General features: G+C 44.2%; 2 protein-coding genes across 2 annotated transcripts; both read right to left on the reverse strand.

Moving 5' to 3' along the window:
- Positions 1 to 6,231: 6,231 nt before the first annotated feature.
- Positions 6,232 to 9,100, reverse strand: LOC119356997 (probable carboxylesterase Os04g0669500). Its single transcript, XM_037623979.1, has 6 exons — positions 8,814 to 9,100; positions 8,647 to 8,699; positions 8,420 to 8,543; positions 8,205 to 8,326; positions 6,739 to 6,846; positions 6,232 to 6,624 (listed from the first exon to the last, which is right to left on the reverse strand). The coding sequence occupies exons 1-6, from the start codon at positions 9,079 to 9,081 to the stop codon at positions 6,523 to 6,525; spliced, it is 777 nt and encodes a 258-aa protein (XP_037479876.1). The 5' UTR covers positions 9,082 to 9,100; the 3' UTR covers positions 6,232 to 6,522.
- A 215-nt stretch (positions 9,101 to 9,315) lies between these two features.
- Positions 9,316 to 11,545, reverse strand: LOC119356998 (probable carboxylesterase Os04g0669600). Its single transcript, XM_037623980.1, has 6 exons — positions 11,081 to 11,545; positions 10,942 to 10,994; positions 10,141 to 10,264; positions 9,933 to 10,054; positions 9,730 to 9,837; positions 9,316 to 9,642 (listed from the first exon to the last, which is right to left on the reverse strand). The coding sequence occupies exons 1-6, from the start codon at positions 11,259 to 11,261 to the stop codon at positions 9,496 to 9,498; spliced, it is 735 nt and encodes a 244-aa protein (XP_037479877.1). The 5' UTR covers positions 11,262 to 11,545; the 3' UTR covers positions 9,316 to 9,495.
- Positions 11,546 to 16,849: the final 5,304 nt, after the last annotated feature.

Consider the following 16,849-nt stretch of genomic DNA (forward strand, 5'->3'; position numbering starts at 1 on the left):
TAGTTAACCACATAATAATATATTTTTCATGTTGGAACCACATAACTATGTTGTTAATTATTAATTGTAATGTTATTTGTTATATTTGTAATGTATCGCTAGAATTTTGTTATGGCTAAATTTAAATTATGTTGTGTAGAAAAACTTATCTTTGAATTAATTATTGTTGCATAACTTATATAGTGTGTACATATATGGTTGTGTGCATTTTAATATCATCAACTATAATGATAGAGATCTCTAAAGTGTATCGTCTAACTATAATCTCAATAGTGGTTCTACTATATTATTAGGTAACCATATTCATAGAATCTTCCGGAGTGTAAACTTCCTTTTTAAAAAAATGATGAACTTTTTTTCAAATAAATGAACTGCTTTTCAATCAATGAACTGTTTCTTCAAATGAGTGAACTTTTTCTGAAACTTATGAATGTTTTCGAAATTTATGAACTTTTTCCATTTTGTGAACGATTGTTCGAATAATTTATACCGGTCAAATAGTTATGTTTTTCCTGCTAGTAGAACAGCCAAGTGAGCTTGGTCTAGTGGTTATGGTGCTACGCTGTTGAGATAGGCGTCCCTAGTTTGAATCCCACTTCTTCTGTGCAACGATCAGAATTGCTTTTTCTGTTTGACAGGGGCATGTTGCTGGGGCGGCCCGTTACGCGTCGCGTTGGAGCGCCACCAGCCTTAGCCGGCGCTTAAAGCACCCAATAGGAGCTCCCTTCCATCCGATGCACGCGCCGCATTAATACTGGCCCAGAGCATGCAACGGCTGGCATTGATGCAGCGCCATGTGACCACAAGGTTGATGCCAAAGGCGGCACGGTTTGGACTCGACGACCCAAATGAAAATTGACACTTGAGACTGCCAAAGCCTGAAAAAAAGCAAATGAGAAGAATCTGAAACCTCAAAAAGACTAGTAGTACCAACTAAAAAAAAGACTAGTGTAGTAGAAACAACTTTGTCCATTTTCGAAAAAAGAAACCTACTTTGTCTAAAAGAAAATGCGCCCAGAGAAGAAAGAGGACATGGAATTCTTCTGCTATCATATACTCACTCTCTAAACTAATATAGGATGCTTTAGAAACCTGTGTTTACAGAAAGACTGTCCAGCGTATAGCTGGCCAAATGGGTCGGGCCTGGCATGCCAACCCGCAAGCACGCTGGCACGACACGTGATGGGCCAGGCCCGACATGCTCTAATCGGGCCGTGCCAGGCACGCGGCCCGTCTTGGGCCATGCCTGGGCCTGAAGGCTGGGCACGCAGGCCGGCACGGCACGGCCCGTTTATCTTTTTTTTATTTTTTATCCAGTTTTTTAATATATATAACACATAAAAAACAGCTCAGCAGACCAAAATCAGCCCAAGAAACAACCTAGCAGGCCATCAGGCTAGTGGGCCAGCGTGCCTGGCGTGCCATCGGACCGGCCCGTTTGGCTCCTGGGCCGTGCTTGGGCCGGAGGGGGCAGAACGCGGGCCGGCACGGCACGGCCCAACTAATAATCGTGCCCTGGCGGGCCGTGTCGTGCCAGGCACGATTAAGATGGGCCGGGCCGGCCCGTTTGGCCAGCTATGGTCCAGCGGCGGAGCCAGCGTGTAGGTGTTGGGTTCAGATGAACCCAACAGATTTTTCACACCACGTACATGTATACATGTTGGCACTTGCCTGAACCCAATAGAAAATCACGGCTGAACCCATCAAGCTAAGACGCACCCGCCAGAAGCCTCTCAGCCCATAATAATAAATTCTTTATAACATCAGTAGTCCAACCAAAAGCCTACAGAATGATACAGATATTTCACAAAAAATAAAAGAAGCCCAGAGGTAAATGTAATGCCATACGATGGCATCCACGCAGTCCTCGACCACTTGATTCCATACCAGATACGCACGCCTCTCGTTTCCCCCAATTTGTTTCCCAACCCGGCAACTCTTTCGATCTCGTCTCCTCGTCTCTCTATTGCGGTGGCCAGCGGCAAGCCGGCAACAGCAGGTCGGCCGTCGGCAGCGGCTGACAATTGAAGTCCAAATTGAAGGTGACGAGGTCACATCATCACCCTTGTTACAGGGCCTTGTACATGTGTTGGAGGCTTGGAGCCTAGTACACTGGATGATGGTATTACTCTTTGCCCTAAATGTTTTAGTTGCTTTTCCCTGAACTTTAATTGGTGTGGGTTAGAGTGATGTTTTCCAATAATGAATCGATCATCAGATTCAGATAATGCTGCAGGCACTTTAAGGTCACTCAATGTAAGCAAAGTGTACATCAAATGTCACTATTGCAAATAATCTCCCAAGGCTTTTTATACATGGAGAAATTAGTTTAGATGATCTGGCTGATCGGATTTAGTGATTACGATGAGAGACAAGCTGGGAGTGATGCACTTGCAACTAAAGGTTGGAGCAATTGGAACAAAAAAGGCGACAAAATACCCATGTGGGTAAAGGTAATGTTAATAGCTTTCATAATATAACAGTAAAAAATGTGATGCTTTGATGAATCAAGATCAATCAATTCAGGTTGCCAATGATAAGGAAACTGATCTTTCATAAAAACCAGAGTCAAATTAGGCTTAAAATTACTTGTTTATATGCCTCTTTGGCTTGATGGTATTTATTTTGAACTTGTTAAAGTAACTTGTCATTTTCTCCAATATATTTTAGGAAGATGAGAAGCTGCACTTGAAGCTATGAAGTTATTTTGGTGCTACTCTGTTTATAATATGTCAACAAGAGATTTTATAATTTCGCACAATCGGTATGTCTTGCACTCTCCACTTTTATATGTAACTGCCATATGTGATAATCGATATCATATTTCTACTCGCCACATGTCTTTTAAGTGACGTGCTCCTATTGTAAGTTAGTATGAAATTGAACGTTACACTTAATTAACCCATACTAAATCCTTACAGTGAGGTACTGAGTGAACCAATTGGCCAAATTTTCTGGCTCCGCCCCTGAGTATATCCAATATCGGCGGAGGAATCCGACTAGCAGTATCTTAGTACAAATAAAGGACAAAGCTCTACGTGCCGTGCTGCTTGCAAAGTAAAAAAATGTAATTAAATTAAAAGTAAAAAAAGTTCTGATTTTTTTAAAAATAAACTTGACCTTCCCTTGTACTTATAATTTTTTTCCACAAAATGGAAAAAACCCCATTGACTTCTTAAAAAAACAAAAAAATGGTCAAAATAGTGTGAATAGTGATCTATAATAGCAATAAATTTCGTTTTTTTGCCCGGAAATCAACGTTGGTTTTTTATTCATGAAAATTTATATACTAGTGCAATAGAAAGTCAATTTATTTTAAAAACCTTCTAAACTTCTTTTGACTTTTTATATTTTTTCCCCATATCAGGTGTATATACACCCAAGAATCAAAGGGCATTTCTCCGTATGAGTACTTGTATGATATGCCATGGTTTCTGGAATGAGGTCGTTGGAACTGAACTAAAAGTGGGAAGCATGCAACAACGGACGGCATCAATAGGCAGGATCCAAGATGCCTGCACAGTTCTTCAGGCATATCCAGGCACCGGGTCGAAACTACAACAAAAACATACGGTAGTACAGAAGTTCCTGGAACATCAAGGGTACACGTGTTTCACTGCTATTTTCCTTTTAAATATTTCTCTGTGTTTTTTGTTTCTTTTGATTGTTGATTGTTTTCAAGTTGCATGTTGTTCGATGGGCACATTCTTTTCTTCTTTGTTCTTGGAGCGAAATTCGCACATAGCGGGATTGACATTGGTCATCGGCAGCCTTGTTGGTTGCCATAGCATTATGTGTAGCACACGTGATGCTTGTGTCACTACAAGTGTGGTCGTGCTATGCCGGTTCGATGTTAATATTTTTCGGCCTTGAACTTCACCTTGGCCTTCTAAGAACCAAGAATAATCTTCTTTGTGTCATCCATCAATGAGTGTGATACTTTTGTCTCCTCATCAGGAGCCTTCTTCATGTTCGGAATCACAAAATTCTTCATTGCATAACACATACAAACTTCGTGGCGTCCTTTAGAGCAAAATACTACTTAGTAAAGATATCTGTTACATCTATACATTGTAAACTTTACATATAAGTTTTTTGCTTATGTCTGAAGAAGCTTGAACTCAGGTACATCTTTTGCATGTGACCCACAACTAAGGCATCAAATCCTGACCGGGCACAAACGACACTTGGTATGTCATCCATCAGGTCAATGCCCTTCGCGTGCAAGACAACATTACCACCGACATTATCATTTGCATCTATTCTTGATAGTTTTAATGATTTTGCTTTCTTCTGGCTGCATAAGAAATGTATCTGATTGTGCGTAAAGACAATTATGGTTTCTGGGAATCCATATCCATGTGAACAAACATCTAGAGCTGAGGATTTCAAGTAACATTTAGTTTTAGGAGGTGGGTCCTTGCTTTACGTTGTCGCTCCCATTAGAGCTTCCCCCCTCTCCCGACCGCCTTCCACTTGAGTTTTGCCCCACGACGACAAGTGGAGGTGACACGGAGGAGGGAGCACTAGAGGCGGCAACCTAGAGGTATGAGTAACCCACAAGCGACGTGTGGGCCGATCACAACAATGTTAACGGACAAAGATTTGTTTTTAAGCAACTAACCGATTTTTGGTCCTTTGTTTCAAGTGGTCTTCATGCTTTTTTTTTTTATGATTATGTGTAATGGAAAGTAGGAGAAGATTTGTTGATCTCATTGTGACTATCCATTTCGTTGTTTCATGCCTTCTTTGGTTTAGAGGAATTTTGTAGGACTTTTTTTAAGCCCTTTGGCTTGTAGAAATAGATCAGAAATCCTATTTGTATGTAGGATAGGAGGACTGAGCTTGATTTAAGCCATCTTATTTTTATAGTTTTCTTATTCGTAAGACATTCCTAACCTCAGTTTCCAAGCGATGGACAAAAGTTGACACAAGAGGCAACTCCGCTCCATTCGTTCGATACAAACTTGTTCTGATGATAAGCTGTAAAAAGAAAACTTGCATTGCACCGCGTGCAAGAACCAACCATTTCATCCAGCAGATCCAGTTGTAGGTAGAAAAAGATGGACATATATACATACATGTCGTTTATTTCTCATGAAACTAAGAAGATGCGTGTATGTATAAATATGTTGTACTAGAAATATTCGCGGAGACCTATGGACTATGGTGGCGGTCCAGTTGGATAACCCATTTCAGGATACGTGCCCTTGTAGGGATCACCTGAAGCAAGCAAAGAAGCAAAGCATTGATCATGTTTACAAGTGCAGACACACATACAGAGGAAGGGAGAGAGAGAGAGAGAGATGAGATCCCGTACCTCTTTCCTGTAGTTTCCTAGCGGCAGCAACCTCCATGGCGAGGACGAGGAAGAAGGCCACGAGCATGCACAAGGCAAGCTGGGTTTTGGCCATCTTTGGTGTCGTGTTTGTTGGCGCAGGAGTGGTTGCTGCCCTCTGCCCTCCCTCTTGCCACGTACTCCCTCCGTTCGAAATTACTCGTCGAAGAAATGAATGTATCTAGATGTATTTTAGTTATAAATACATCTATTTTTATGACAAGTAATTCTGAACGGAGGGAGTACTTATATCATACCGTGAGTGGATCGTTTCCATTTCCTGGTCAATGTTACTGGTGAGATTTGGACTGTTTGCGTTCCACCATTACTCCAAAGTTGAACAAGACTACACGAGTCTCCAATGCACGTATATTCATTCATATCTACAGCTCGTAGCCGCAACAAAAGTCCAGGGCATGCATTGCCTGGTGATCAAAACTTCGTTGGTCCTCATTGAAATGGTCATGGTAAGCGCGGCAAATCAATCAAACTGCCCGGTCCCCGTGTAGCTCTGGGAAGGAACACAAAATGGCCAACGCCTCTGACTCGGCCATAGAAAGGGAAAATGATGCAAACCAGAACCATAATCTTCAACGCCTTCAAACGATTTTGTCGAGAAGAAACACATCCGCAGGGAGAAACATTTTGTCCGGAAAAAACGCATCCACAGGGAAGAGGACATGAAGTTCTTCTCTTTGTAGCAAAGACATGAGCTCCATTTACACAAATGACTAGAAAGGGCATGGATTTCGGTACATCCAACGTCGGTTCAGAATCCCAGTGGTATCTTACTAACAATAAAGGACAAGTTCTACTACATGCCGTGCATACACCGTATGATATTCAACCGATGTAAGATACGCTCAAAAGTGTGGAAATTGAAAGCCACAATGGACCGTGTCGATAGGCAGATTCTAAGCAGAGAGGATACCTGTACAACGGTATCCAGGTAGTACCAGGTCAAACCTACAGGAGAAAGAAACAACATACCGCAGTACATAATTTCCTGGAACATCAGTGATGCATCCACGGAGACATTCATGAGCATGAGTGCATGACAAAGTCTCAAGAATAGTTTGGATCGTCCGAGTTCATCAATATACCAGGGAATACAGGTTCAGTACGGCTGCATTAGCCAGTTTTGCTATGGTGGGGAACGTGACGGCGGCCCAAACTGAAGGACGTTAACTTTGCTTATCTTGCAAGGCTTTGAGACGACCCTTGATCCACGCCTCGAGAGAGGATAGCTCTTCCTTTGCGATCGAGTGGCCTAGATTTGGGTATGCCTGATAAATGTGCATGAGCAGTTGAGAGCTCAGATAGGAACCGAAAAGTTGTATGAAGAAATATGGAACCGAAGCTTGCCTGGAGAAGGGGGAAAAGAGGATGTAGAAGATTACCTTAAATTCACAACTGATGCCTGCACTTTGCAAAAATGGTGGGCCGGCCTGACCGGCTTCAAATAATACCACTTGATCAGCTATTCCATGCGACCACAGAATAGGTGTCTGAAAAGTTCCAGGAAAAAATTCAGCCAAACAAAATTAATGCTCTTATAAAGAGTTCAAATTTACTGTCAAACTCCTATTCATGTATTGAAGGGCTCATCTAGCATTCTTCAAAGTTTACTAATTTTTTTGGCAAGTGCTTCCTTCGATCAATCAGGCTAATTGCATCAAGTATGTTTAACAAATGCCTGCAATCTGCGTGTTTTTATCCATACATTCTCGTATAGAAGAGTCAACACTATATGATTTTACTGTCAAGACTGTTAGGATAGAGTGTCAGAGATCATATCACTCACAGGTTCATGAAGGTTTACATACGAAAGGAACATCACGAGTAAAAATGCTGATGGCATCCTTCAAAGTTCAATGCCATTTATCTTTTTTGTGGACAATAGCGTCGTTGACTGGTTAAAATACAAAAGTTGATATGCTGTAACAGTCCTAAGGTGGGCAAAGTTGCTTCGTCCTCCTAAATGTAATAATTTTATATGTAAGGTTGGATCACAGTAGGTGTATTGCCATATTTCTTATCCAAGAGGCAGCACTGGATATTAAGTTTTAGGTACCAACTATGAAATAACTGAAGTTCAAATGTAGTGAATTTCATTTGGCAATGTTGAGGTCAGTACATTTTGGTCTTCCAGCTGTTTTCACAGACTAGTTCAATCTAATATATTAGGTGCCAAAACTATACTTCCATAGCTCAATTGTTGAGTATGCTCATGTTGATCAGGAATTATTGCAAAAACTACATCGTTCTGTTCCAGGTGTAGAAGCAATCCAATTAAAATTGAAGAAATCTGTAGATGAGGGATCCTTGGTATGGCCATACTAGTGTAGGCAGAGTTCCGGCAGTGCTCGGGCACGTGATAAGAAATATTTCTATTCAAAAAGCAATGACTAGGCTGTACATAAACATCACCAACCACATCTCTTGTTGACTAGCGTTCAAGTTTATACCAACCAATGAATTTTGGCTTTCTCACATCTTGTGACTGTGTGCTGAAACTAAGGAGAAGGCTATATTTCTATTCAAAAGGTAGTGACAAGGCTGTACATAAACATCACCAACCTCATCTTTTGTTGACTAGCGTTCAATTTAATACCAACCAATAAATCTAAGCTTCCTCACATCTTGTTATTGTGTGCTAAACTAAGGAGAAGGCATCAAGAGATAAGAAATATTTCTATTCAAAGGCAATGACAAGGCTGCACATAAAGTCATAAACATCACCAACCACATCTCTTGTTGACCAGCGTTCAGTTTCATACCAACCAATAAATTGAAGCTTACACAACATCTAGTTATTGTGCGCTAAACTAAGGAGAAGGCATCAAGGGATGACTGTGTGACATACCTTCCTTGCTTCGGGTGAAATCCTCTCAATGACCGACGAACCGAAAGGGACCCAGCCACTGAACACGGCACCACCACCTAGCGTCTTCGGATAAAGCAAAACACTTGCTAATGTCAGAGCACCTGCAGTTTGACACAAAATCCAATACTTATCAATTCACGGCACAAAAATTTGTGATCTTCAGAATATATCCAACACCCATGCAACAATCCTACCTCCCTGACTGAACCCGCACACAAATATGTTGTCAGGATGGATGCCGCCGGCCACCTCCCTGTCGATCATGGCGTGCACATTCTCCACAGCCTTAAGAACACCGCTCTCATCTTGCGGCGAACCCTAATATTTACAGATTTGAGCCAGATCAATTTCTACTGGTACAGTTGCCTCCCTTCCGCGAATACAAGCGGGAGGGACTGAGTGGGTTGATGAGTTAACTCACAGGGCTCAAAGGCAGCTCGTGGATATCGAACCATGATGGCATCACGGCGCCATCTGCAAAAGCAACAAGTGATCTTCAGAATCAGGTGATGCTAATTTGATGAATCGAAGCACCCTTCCCCCAAAAACTTCGATGGGGCTGTGACGGTGGACGGAGGGGAGGCGTACTGTTGCAGGAGACGGGGGAGTTGGGGGCGGAGGGGAACGCCCACTTGGTGTGGCGGAACTCCGGCGCGGCGAAGAAGGTGCGGATGGGCTCGTTGGCGGGGCCGGAGTCGCCGAGGCCGTGCAGCCACAGCACGAAGCTCCGGTTGCGGGCCGCCATGGGGCCGGGGAGGCGGGGCGGCTGCGCGCGGCGGCGGAGCGAGGCGGCGAGGAGGGAGGCCGCGGCGATGGCTGCGGCGATGGAGAAGAGGAAGCGGACGCGTCTACTCATGGGTCATATGGGCCGGGCCGGGCCGAAGTACCTCGTCAGCCTGTGCGCTTGTGCTGAGAGTGGTAGAAAAATCACTGCCAATCAGAAGCAAAAATTTACCCGATTTTGACGATTGCAAAGATAACATGAATAAGAGAACATCATCGATGAGCCACCGGCCATGTCAGATTCACGTGACAGTTAACCGAAGCATCAACGAATAACAGAGCAAGTCATCAATCAGGCACACGAAAAAGAGCAAGTCAACTGTAATAGTATATCATAATCCTTTCCTTGGATATCATAAAAAACAACTTCCATTGGATCATGTCTTCCAAAGCATTCGTGTGGCAATATAAACTGAGATTCAGGTCACGTATGTGGTAGCAATGTGCCACCTAGAAATGGTGCCAGTAAGTTTGTGAAGCACCCTAGCTAGTGTAGATCTTCGTGGTTCGACAACGATGATGACGACGGTCTTGCAGCTTCAGTTCCTTGAGAAATCCCTAGACGATCGAATATCCATCGTCGAAAATACTGGAGCTCTTCATCCACAAGCAAGTGCCCAAGGGTCGGATAAGTCTGATAATATTGAAGAAAAATAGTCAGAGAAGCTAAAACTGAAGCTCCAATTCAACGGTTATGACTTCAGGTATGATTTTCTAGCACCTTGAATTCGCAGGTCATGCCAAGCTCTTGGAGAAATGCGCACCCGGCATGCCCGGCTTCGAATAGTACCACCCTGTCTGCCATCCCATGGAACCATAAAACCGGAGTCTGCAGGTTTGAAAGAATTCAGATACAAGACATTTGCAAAAGGATTCAGCTACGAAATATATTTAGCTTAACAATGGTTGCTGGGCTGTTGTTACCTTTCTGGCTTCAGGTGTCACCCTGCCAGCAAATGATTTGCTCAGAGGAACTGAACCACTGAAAACAGCACACCCACCTAAAGTCTTGGGGTAGAGCAGAACACTTGCTATGGCTAGAGCGCCTGTGGAGACAGAATGGAAATCAATTTTTTTACAGTATTTAACTGCCTTGGAAACAATATAATAGATGTAGGTTTCAGTGCTTCACCTCCTTGGCTTAACCCACAAACAAAAATGTTCGTAGGACATGTTCCGGCAGCCACTTCTTTGTCTAACATTTCGTGTACACGCTCAACAGCTTCTAGGACCTCTTCCTCGTCTCTAACAGTGGTCTAAGAAGGAAAGTGGGAACAAAATGAGCAAAATAAATCATAATTAATGGTACAATAGCAAGTGAGGTATCATCAGACTGTAAATGCTTAGAGACTTGGGACCCTTTATCTGTTCTTTATCCGATTTTGTGGTCTAATTCAAGGATACAGAAGTAGTAGAACATTAGAACAACAATCCACTCTGTTCAGTATATCCAGGCTCCACTCTGCTTTTGTAACTTGTACACTGATGTCCTTGAATGGTCATGTTGATTCTAAAAGGGTTAAATTGGTGCAAGAGGTTCGTTATAATGCAAAGTGCTCAAGAACTTACACTACATTTTAAATCTTCAAACCGATGAGAAAATGATGACATGTTGTTCTATAGCGACAGACTGGGAGCGCAAAAGATGCTAACTTATTGTTCTTCAACCATATTTACTTTGTAATAGTCCTCTAAATTGACTCGCCAATAGCACTAGCAGCTTCAGTGTACTGATTATTTAGTGTCGGAAACAAAGTTTGTAGCAAGCAGATTGCATCCTCGGCAAGTAACACTAGCCAGGTTTTAGCAGCAACCTAGGCTGTTGTGGATCAACAAATATGTATAGTACTGAAGAGAGACTGCAAGTGGATGCAGTATTCTTATATGACTCAACAGCAAGCAAATACTTCTGGGTTATCAAGCAGGGAATTACAGCGGTTATGGGGACCTCCGGGATGCCGAACCACGCATTGAGCACCAAGTCACCTGCAGCAGCAACACCGCAAATCGATCGAGCAACTGAATCAAATCCATCGAATCAGGAGCAGCAAGTGTTGGGTGAGCGAGCGTACCAACGCAGGCGATGGGGGCGGTTGGGAAGGAGAGGCGGAGGGCGGGGGCGGCGGAGAAGTAGGGCGCGATCTGGCCGCGGCTCTGCTCGCCCGTCTCGGCGGAGCCGTGCAGCCACAGGACCAACCCGCCGGCCCTCGCCGCCGCCGCCACCGCAGCAGGAGCAGGGGGAGGCGGGGCCATCAGGACAGCGCGGAGTCAACTAAGAAGAAGCGATCGATCGGCGGCGCGGCTGGCAGTGCAAAGGGGCGGCGGTTTGTGCCGATGAAGGGTGCGGGCAGGAGAAATTAGTGCGGGCGTGGGAGGCGTGACGGCGATGGCGGCAGCGTGCGGGGCGTGGGCGTGCCGTGCGGTTGGATCGAATATACCCTCACCCTACCCCGTGCCGTTGCGTTTTGGCTCTGGAACCATCGCCCGCCGGCGGGACCGAGCGACGGCGAAGCGCGCCGGCCGGCCCGCCGCGGGTGGATTACGTTGCTTCTTTATTCGTCACTGGTGGGTGGGACTACCCTACGCCCCTACCAGTTCTCAAAAATAGAAAAAAAAATACTCCCTCCGTCCGAAAATAATATATGTTTAAATACATCACCTTTTATTCATTTTGATTGATGACAAGTATTTTCAGACGAAGAAAGTACTACGCCCCTACCATAATTCCACCAGTCACACAAAAACACGTCTTCATAAATGAGAAAAGAACACAAAAATGTGTCCTAGTTTGTTTCTGGAACCACAGATGCTGGTAACAAATACTTGAGTTTTTTTTCCTGCAGAAACAAATACTCGAGTATGAAGTTTGCATTCATACGATCATTCTACTTATTACAAGGTTAGCGACGAAACAAATACCTCTACTGGAGAAACATGCAAGCCCCTGTAATTTGAGTGCCCTTGTCAAAAGGAAGTCTCGTCACATACAAAATCACATATTGTAATGTTAAATTTAGAGGAATGGACTTGCTCACGTGATCACGATGACTCTGAACACCCTTCCTGTTGGTAGGACTCACACGAGATGTTGATTGCTATGATATGTTTCATGTTTCTATCATGTGGTGCATGGTATTTCCATTCATGAAACCATATTATCAACTCGCTAGAAGACACTACCAAAGCCGCTTGAAAAGGTATCATAAGTAAAGAGCATAATTAAAAGTGTCTGCCACAAGTGCAGATAAGCAAAAATATTGAGATGCCTTCCAGTTTTTTTTTGTTTTCCTCACATATCTCATAGCTAGAAGATATATTAGACGGGGATGTGAAGAAATGTAAGCTTATAGCATGAATCATTTGCGAGGATTATCACGCTAAACCTACACATGATGTTCTCTTTTCAAACAAGTTATGAAAGCGTATATATAGCAGAGGGGTGTCATTCTAGAAGGTGCTCATTTGTTTTCGAAAATAGCTCATGCGGAAACATCTTGACTTCATGTATATTATTTTTGTTGTCACGGAAGAATTGTGAACACAAGGTACACTTAAATGATGTAAAATGATATGAGTGCTTGGTGTTAGTTGTGGTGTAGTGTGAAATGCATAATGAAACACACGAAGTCCTAGGCCGCCTAATCTCTACTATCAATGGAGAGTTCGGTTCGTCACCTCCACTCCAGTTAATCCCCTTTCCACAGGCGTCTCCTCCCACCGGCTCATCTCACTTCCTAACTCGTTTTTCTCTCCTCCTGCCCACCCTCACTTTGAATTACTATTTATTTTGTCTGATGCTGTACGAAATAAAAATCAATGTAAATATAGTATGACTTGGAATAATTTATCCCCCTTATGAGTGGCGGTCGAGGACGAGCGATGGTCTTTTTCTACCAATCTATCCCCCCTAGGAGCATGCGCGTAATACTTTGCTTTGATAACTTGTAGATTTTTGCAATAAGTATATGAGTTCTTTATGACTAATGTTGACTCCATGGATTATACACACTTTCTTCCTTCCACCATTGCTAGCCTCTCTAATACCACGCACTTTTCGCCGGTATCATACACCCACCATATATCTTTCTCAAAATAGCCACCATACCTACCTATCATGGCATTTCCATAGCCATTCCGAGATATATTGCCATGCAACTTATCACCGTTCCGTTTATTATGACACGCTCCATCATTGTCATATTGCTTTGCATGATCATGTAGTTGACATTGTATTGGTGGCAAAGCCACCATTCATAATTCTTTCATACATGTCACTCTTGATTCATTACATATCTCGGTACACCGCCGGAGGCATTCACATAGAGTCATATTTTGTTCTAAGTATTGAGTTGTAATTGTTGAGTTGTAAGTAAATAAAAGTGTGATGATCATCATTATTAGAGCATTGTTCCAAGTGAGGAAAGGATGATGGAGACTATGATTCCCGCACAAGTCGGGATGAGACTCCGGACTAAAAAAAGGAGGCCATAAAAAAGAGAGAGAGAAAAGGCCCAAATAAAAAAATGATGAGAGAAAAAGAGAGAAGTGACAATGCTACTATCCTTTTACCACACTTGTGCTTCAAAGTAGCACCATGATCTTCATGATAGAGAGTCTCTTATGATATCACTTTCATATACTAGTGGAAAATTTTCATTATAGAACTTGGCTTGTATATTTCAATGATGGGCTTCCTCAAAATGACATAGGTCTTCGTGAGCAAGCGAGTTGGATGCACACCCACTTAGTTCCTTTTTGTTGAGCTTTCATATACTTATAGCTCTAGTGCATCCGTTGCATGACAATCCCTATTCACTCACATTGATATATATTAATGTGTAATCTCCATAGCCCGTTGATACGCCTAGTTGATGTGAGACTATCTTCTCCTTTTGTCTTCTCCATAACCACCATTCTATTCCACATATAGTGCTATGTCCATGGCTCACGCCCATGTATTGCGTGAAGATCAATAAAGTTTGAGAACACCAAAAGTATGAAACAATTGCTTGGCTTGTCATCGGGGTTGTGCATGATTTAAATACTTTGTGTGGTGAAGATAGAGCATAGCCAGAATATATTATTGCATTATGTAATGCGGATTTTCTTTCGCCGACATTCTCTCCCACTCTAGTACACTCATTGGCATTCATTCAACTCTCTTTTCCATAACATTTTATTATTGCATTTGTTCTAGCTCACTAATTATTTCATAGTTCTTATATCTTCTTATCAATACAAGTAAAATATTGGAGAATAACTCTTGCCAAGAACTAATTGCTTTTGTTTGCCTTCACATTACTTTCAGGTGGAGTACACCAAGGACAAGCTACAGAAATACATTAACAAAGAGGATGCCACACTGCCACTCAAGCTCGGAAATGGAACCGTGAGCTGCGACACACCTTTCATCCTTGGAACCGACAAGAGGGCCACCACGACGAACTGGTCATGGTTTCACCACCATGCCAACATGCAGAAAGGTGTCATTTACGCCTTCTATTTTAGCACAAAGAAGGGCGCCGTCTCTCCCTCACCACCCATCGTCTCTAGACGTAATGCTTGTTGGGGAACGTAGCAGAAATTTAAAATTTTTTACGCATCACCAAGATCAATCTATGGAGTAATCTAGCAATGAGGGGAAGGAGAGTGCATCTACATACCCTTGTAGATCGCTAAGCGGAAGCGTTCAAGTGAACGGGGTTGATGGAGTCGTACTCGTCGTGATCCAAATCACCGATGATCCTAGTGCCGAACGGACGGCACCTCCGCGTTCAACACACGTACAGCCGGTGACGTCTCCTACGCCTTGATCCAGCAAGGGGAGAAGGAGAGGTTGGGGAAGACTCCATCCAGCAGGGCTTCGTGATTTGGGCACCGGCTGCATGTACTCCCTCCGTTCCATATTACTTGTCGCTGATTTAATACAAAGTTGTACTAAATCAGCGACGAGTAATATGGAACTGAGGAAGTACATAGCAGGCGATGGCTGTGGTGGGGAAGGACAGGCGGAGAGCGGGGGGCGTCCTAGAAGTAGGGCGCGGCTCTGCTTGCCCGCCTCGTCGGATCCGTGCAGCCACAACACCAGCCCTTGTTGCCGCAGCAGCGACATGGGGAGGCATCACCCGGACAGCGCGGAATCACCAAAGAACCGATCGGCGGCGCGGCCGGCGGTGCAGGAGGTGGTTTCTGCCGGTGAAGGGTGCGGCGATGGAAAATAGTGTGGGCGTGGGAGGCCGGAGGCGTGGGCTCTGCATGTGCGGAGAGTGGGCGGGCTGTCCTGCGCGACCCAAATATAACCTCACCCTATCCTGTTGCCGTGGGGCTCTGGAACCACCCCCTGCCGACGGGAGCGACGGCGAAGGGCCGGATTATTGCGTTTTGCCTTTTTATTCGTCGTGACAATGATGGTGGTGAAATTTGGCTTAGTCAAGTATACTTCTATCATGCTGCCCCTACCATATATGCATCACTCAGAATAAAATGTGTCCAAATTTGTGTACGACGTCAAAGGCCGGCACAATGTACATTTTTTTAACTCCCTAGATGGCTACGGATAGCATGCCGGCCCAGGGCCCATATCGCAAGACATTCCAAAAACTTTTGCAACAATTCGTGGCAAAGAAGTTCAGATGCGGTAGAGGCGACGACGTTGCCGCTGGAGCATACATGCCGGTAGCGAGGTCAGCCAGACCGAGTGCGGCACCGTCGTCCAGACCGAGCGAGGCGCGTACGAGCCATGAGCAATGGGGGGAGGGTCCGAGTACTAGAACGACATTGCCACGACATGACTCATCTCTGCCACTGCATCGCTCTTCTTCGATGCAGCTTCGTCAGGGGCAGACATCTCAGGACCATGGCACGGGCTTGGATTCGATGCCCGAGCAGTTTCTTTCCCCTAACCCATATGCGTACACAGGATATGATGCATACACCCAAGGTGAGGGATCTCAGCCGTTTCTCTCCACGCGAGGGATCCCCATGCCCGAGGAGACTCGTGTACCAGATTTAAACCAGCACCAAGTACAATGGCCAGACAGTATAGGAGAGGGATATGCTCAGGTAGTCATGTTTACATTTCAATGCATTTACAATGATATCATATATTATCCTCTAACAGTTTGTTTAAAATGTTTCTATGTGCAGGACACACCTGATGTTAATTGGGGCGATGAGAACACCCAATGCGGCGTCAACACAGGCCTCCGGGGAGTATCACATGATCATGGCGTCAACACAGGCCTCCGGGGAGCATCACATGATCTTGGCGACACGGTTACATCATTAGTTACAGTGTTCTTCGGAGGGGATGTTATTGGCCCATCTTTTATCCCCCCGGAGTCACAACCATACGCCTACAATTACGCTTCAGGTTCGCAACAAGGATTCGCGACTCCACCACCTACGCAGGACTCGCAGACACAAGAAGCCGAATTGGAGTACGGCCGCGGTCTTCGTGTGACCCGGCCACCTAATCGCTTGTCGCCTTCCGGTCGTAAGGAAAGGCCAGGTGGTCGTCGTAAAGTAGGGTGATTCATCTATGCACGTGCGCGACCCATTGTATCTATATATGTGTGTATCAGACTTTTCGATTTGAACATCTATGTTTGCTGAAATAAAAATGCACCAGTCAGGAACAATTTTTCCCGCCTATATCTCCCGCCATACTATCCCGCTCCACTCTTTTGCTTATGTTAGGCCGAAATGAATTTTTTTAATATTTTGGCTGATGAATACTGTGCAACCATTGCCCATCTTAGACATTGAAAAAATTATTTTCAGGCAACGCTTTCCCCTCAATATTTTCCCGCCAACGCTTTCCCTCCATATGTTCCGCCACC

This window comes from Triticum dicoccoides, chromosome 2A, assembly GCF_002162155.2.
Source record: "Triticum dicoccoides isolate Atlit2015 ecotype Zavitan chromosome 2A, WEW_v2.0, whole genome shotgun sequence".
NCBI classification, from domain to species: Eukaryota; Viridiplantae; Streptophyta; class Magnoliopsida; order Poales; family Poaceae; genus Triticum; species Triticum dicoccoides.

Coding starts and splice junctions, on each gene's coding strand:
- LOC119356998 (XM_037623980.1), bottom strand. CDS start 11,261: ATGGCCCCGCCTCCCCCTGCTCCTGCTGCGGTGGCGGCGGCGGCGAGG. Junction 10,055..10,140: donor TTGTGGGTTAAGCCAAGGAG/GTGAAGCACTGA, acceptor CTGTCTCCACAG/GCGCTCTAGCCATAGCAAGT. Junction 9,838..9,932: donor TGACACCTGAAGCCAGAAAG/GTAACAACAGCC, acceptor TCAAACCTGCAG/ACTCCGGTTTTATGGTTCCA.
- LOC119356997 (XM_037623979.1), bottom strand. CDS start 9,081: ATGAGTAGACGCGTCCGCTTCCTCTTCTCCATCGCCGCAGCCATCGCC. Junction 8,544..8,646: donor ACGAGCTGCCTTTGAGCCCT/GTGAGTTAACTC, acceptor TGTAAATATTAG/GGTTCGCCGCAAGATGAGAG. Junction 8,327..8,419: donor GTGCGGGTTCAGTCAGGGAG/GTAGGATTGTTG, acceptor GTCAAACTGCAG/GTGCTCTGACATTAGCAAGT.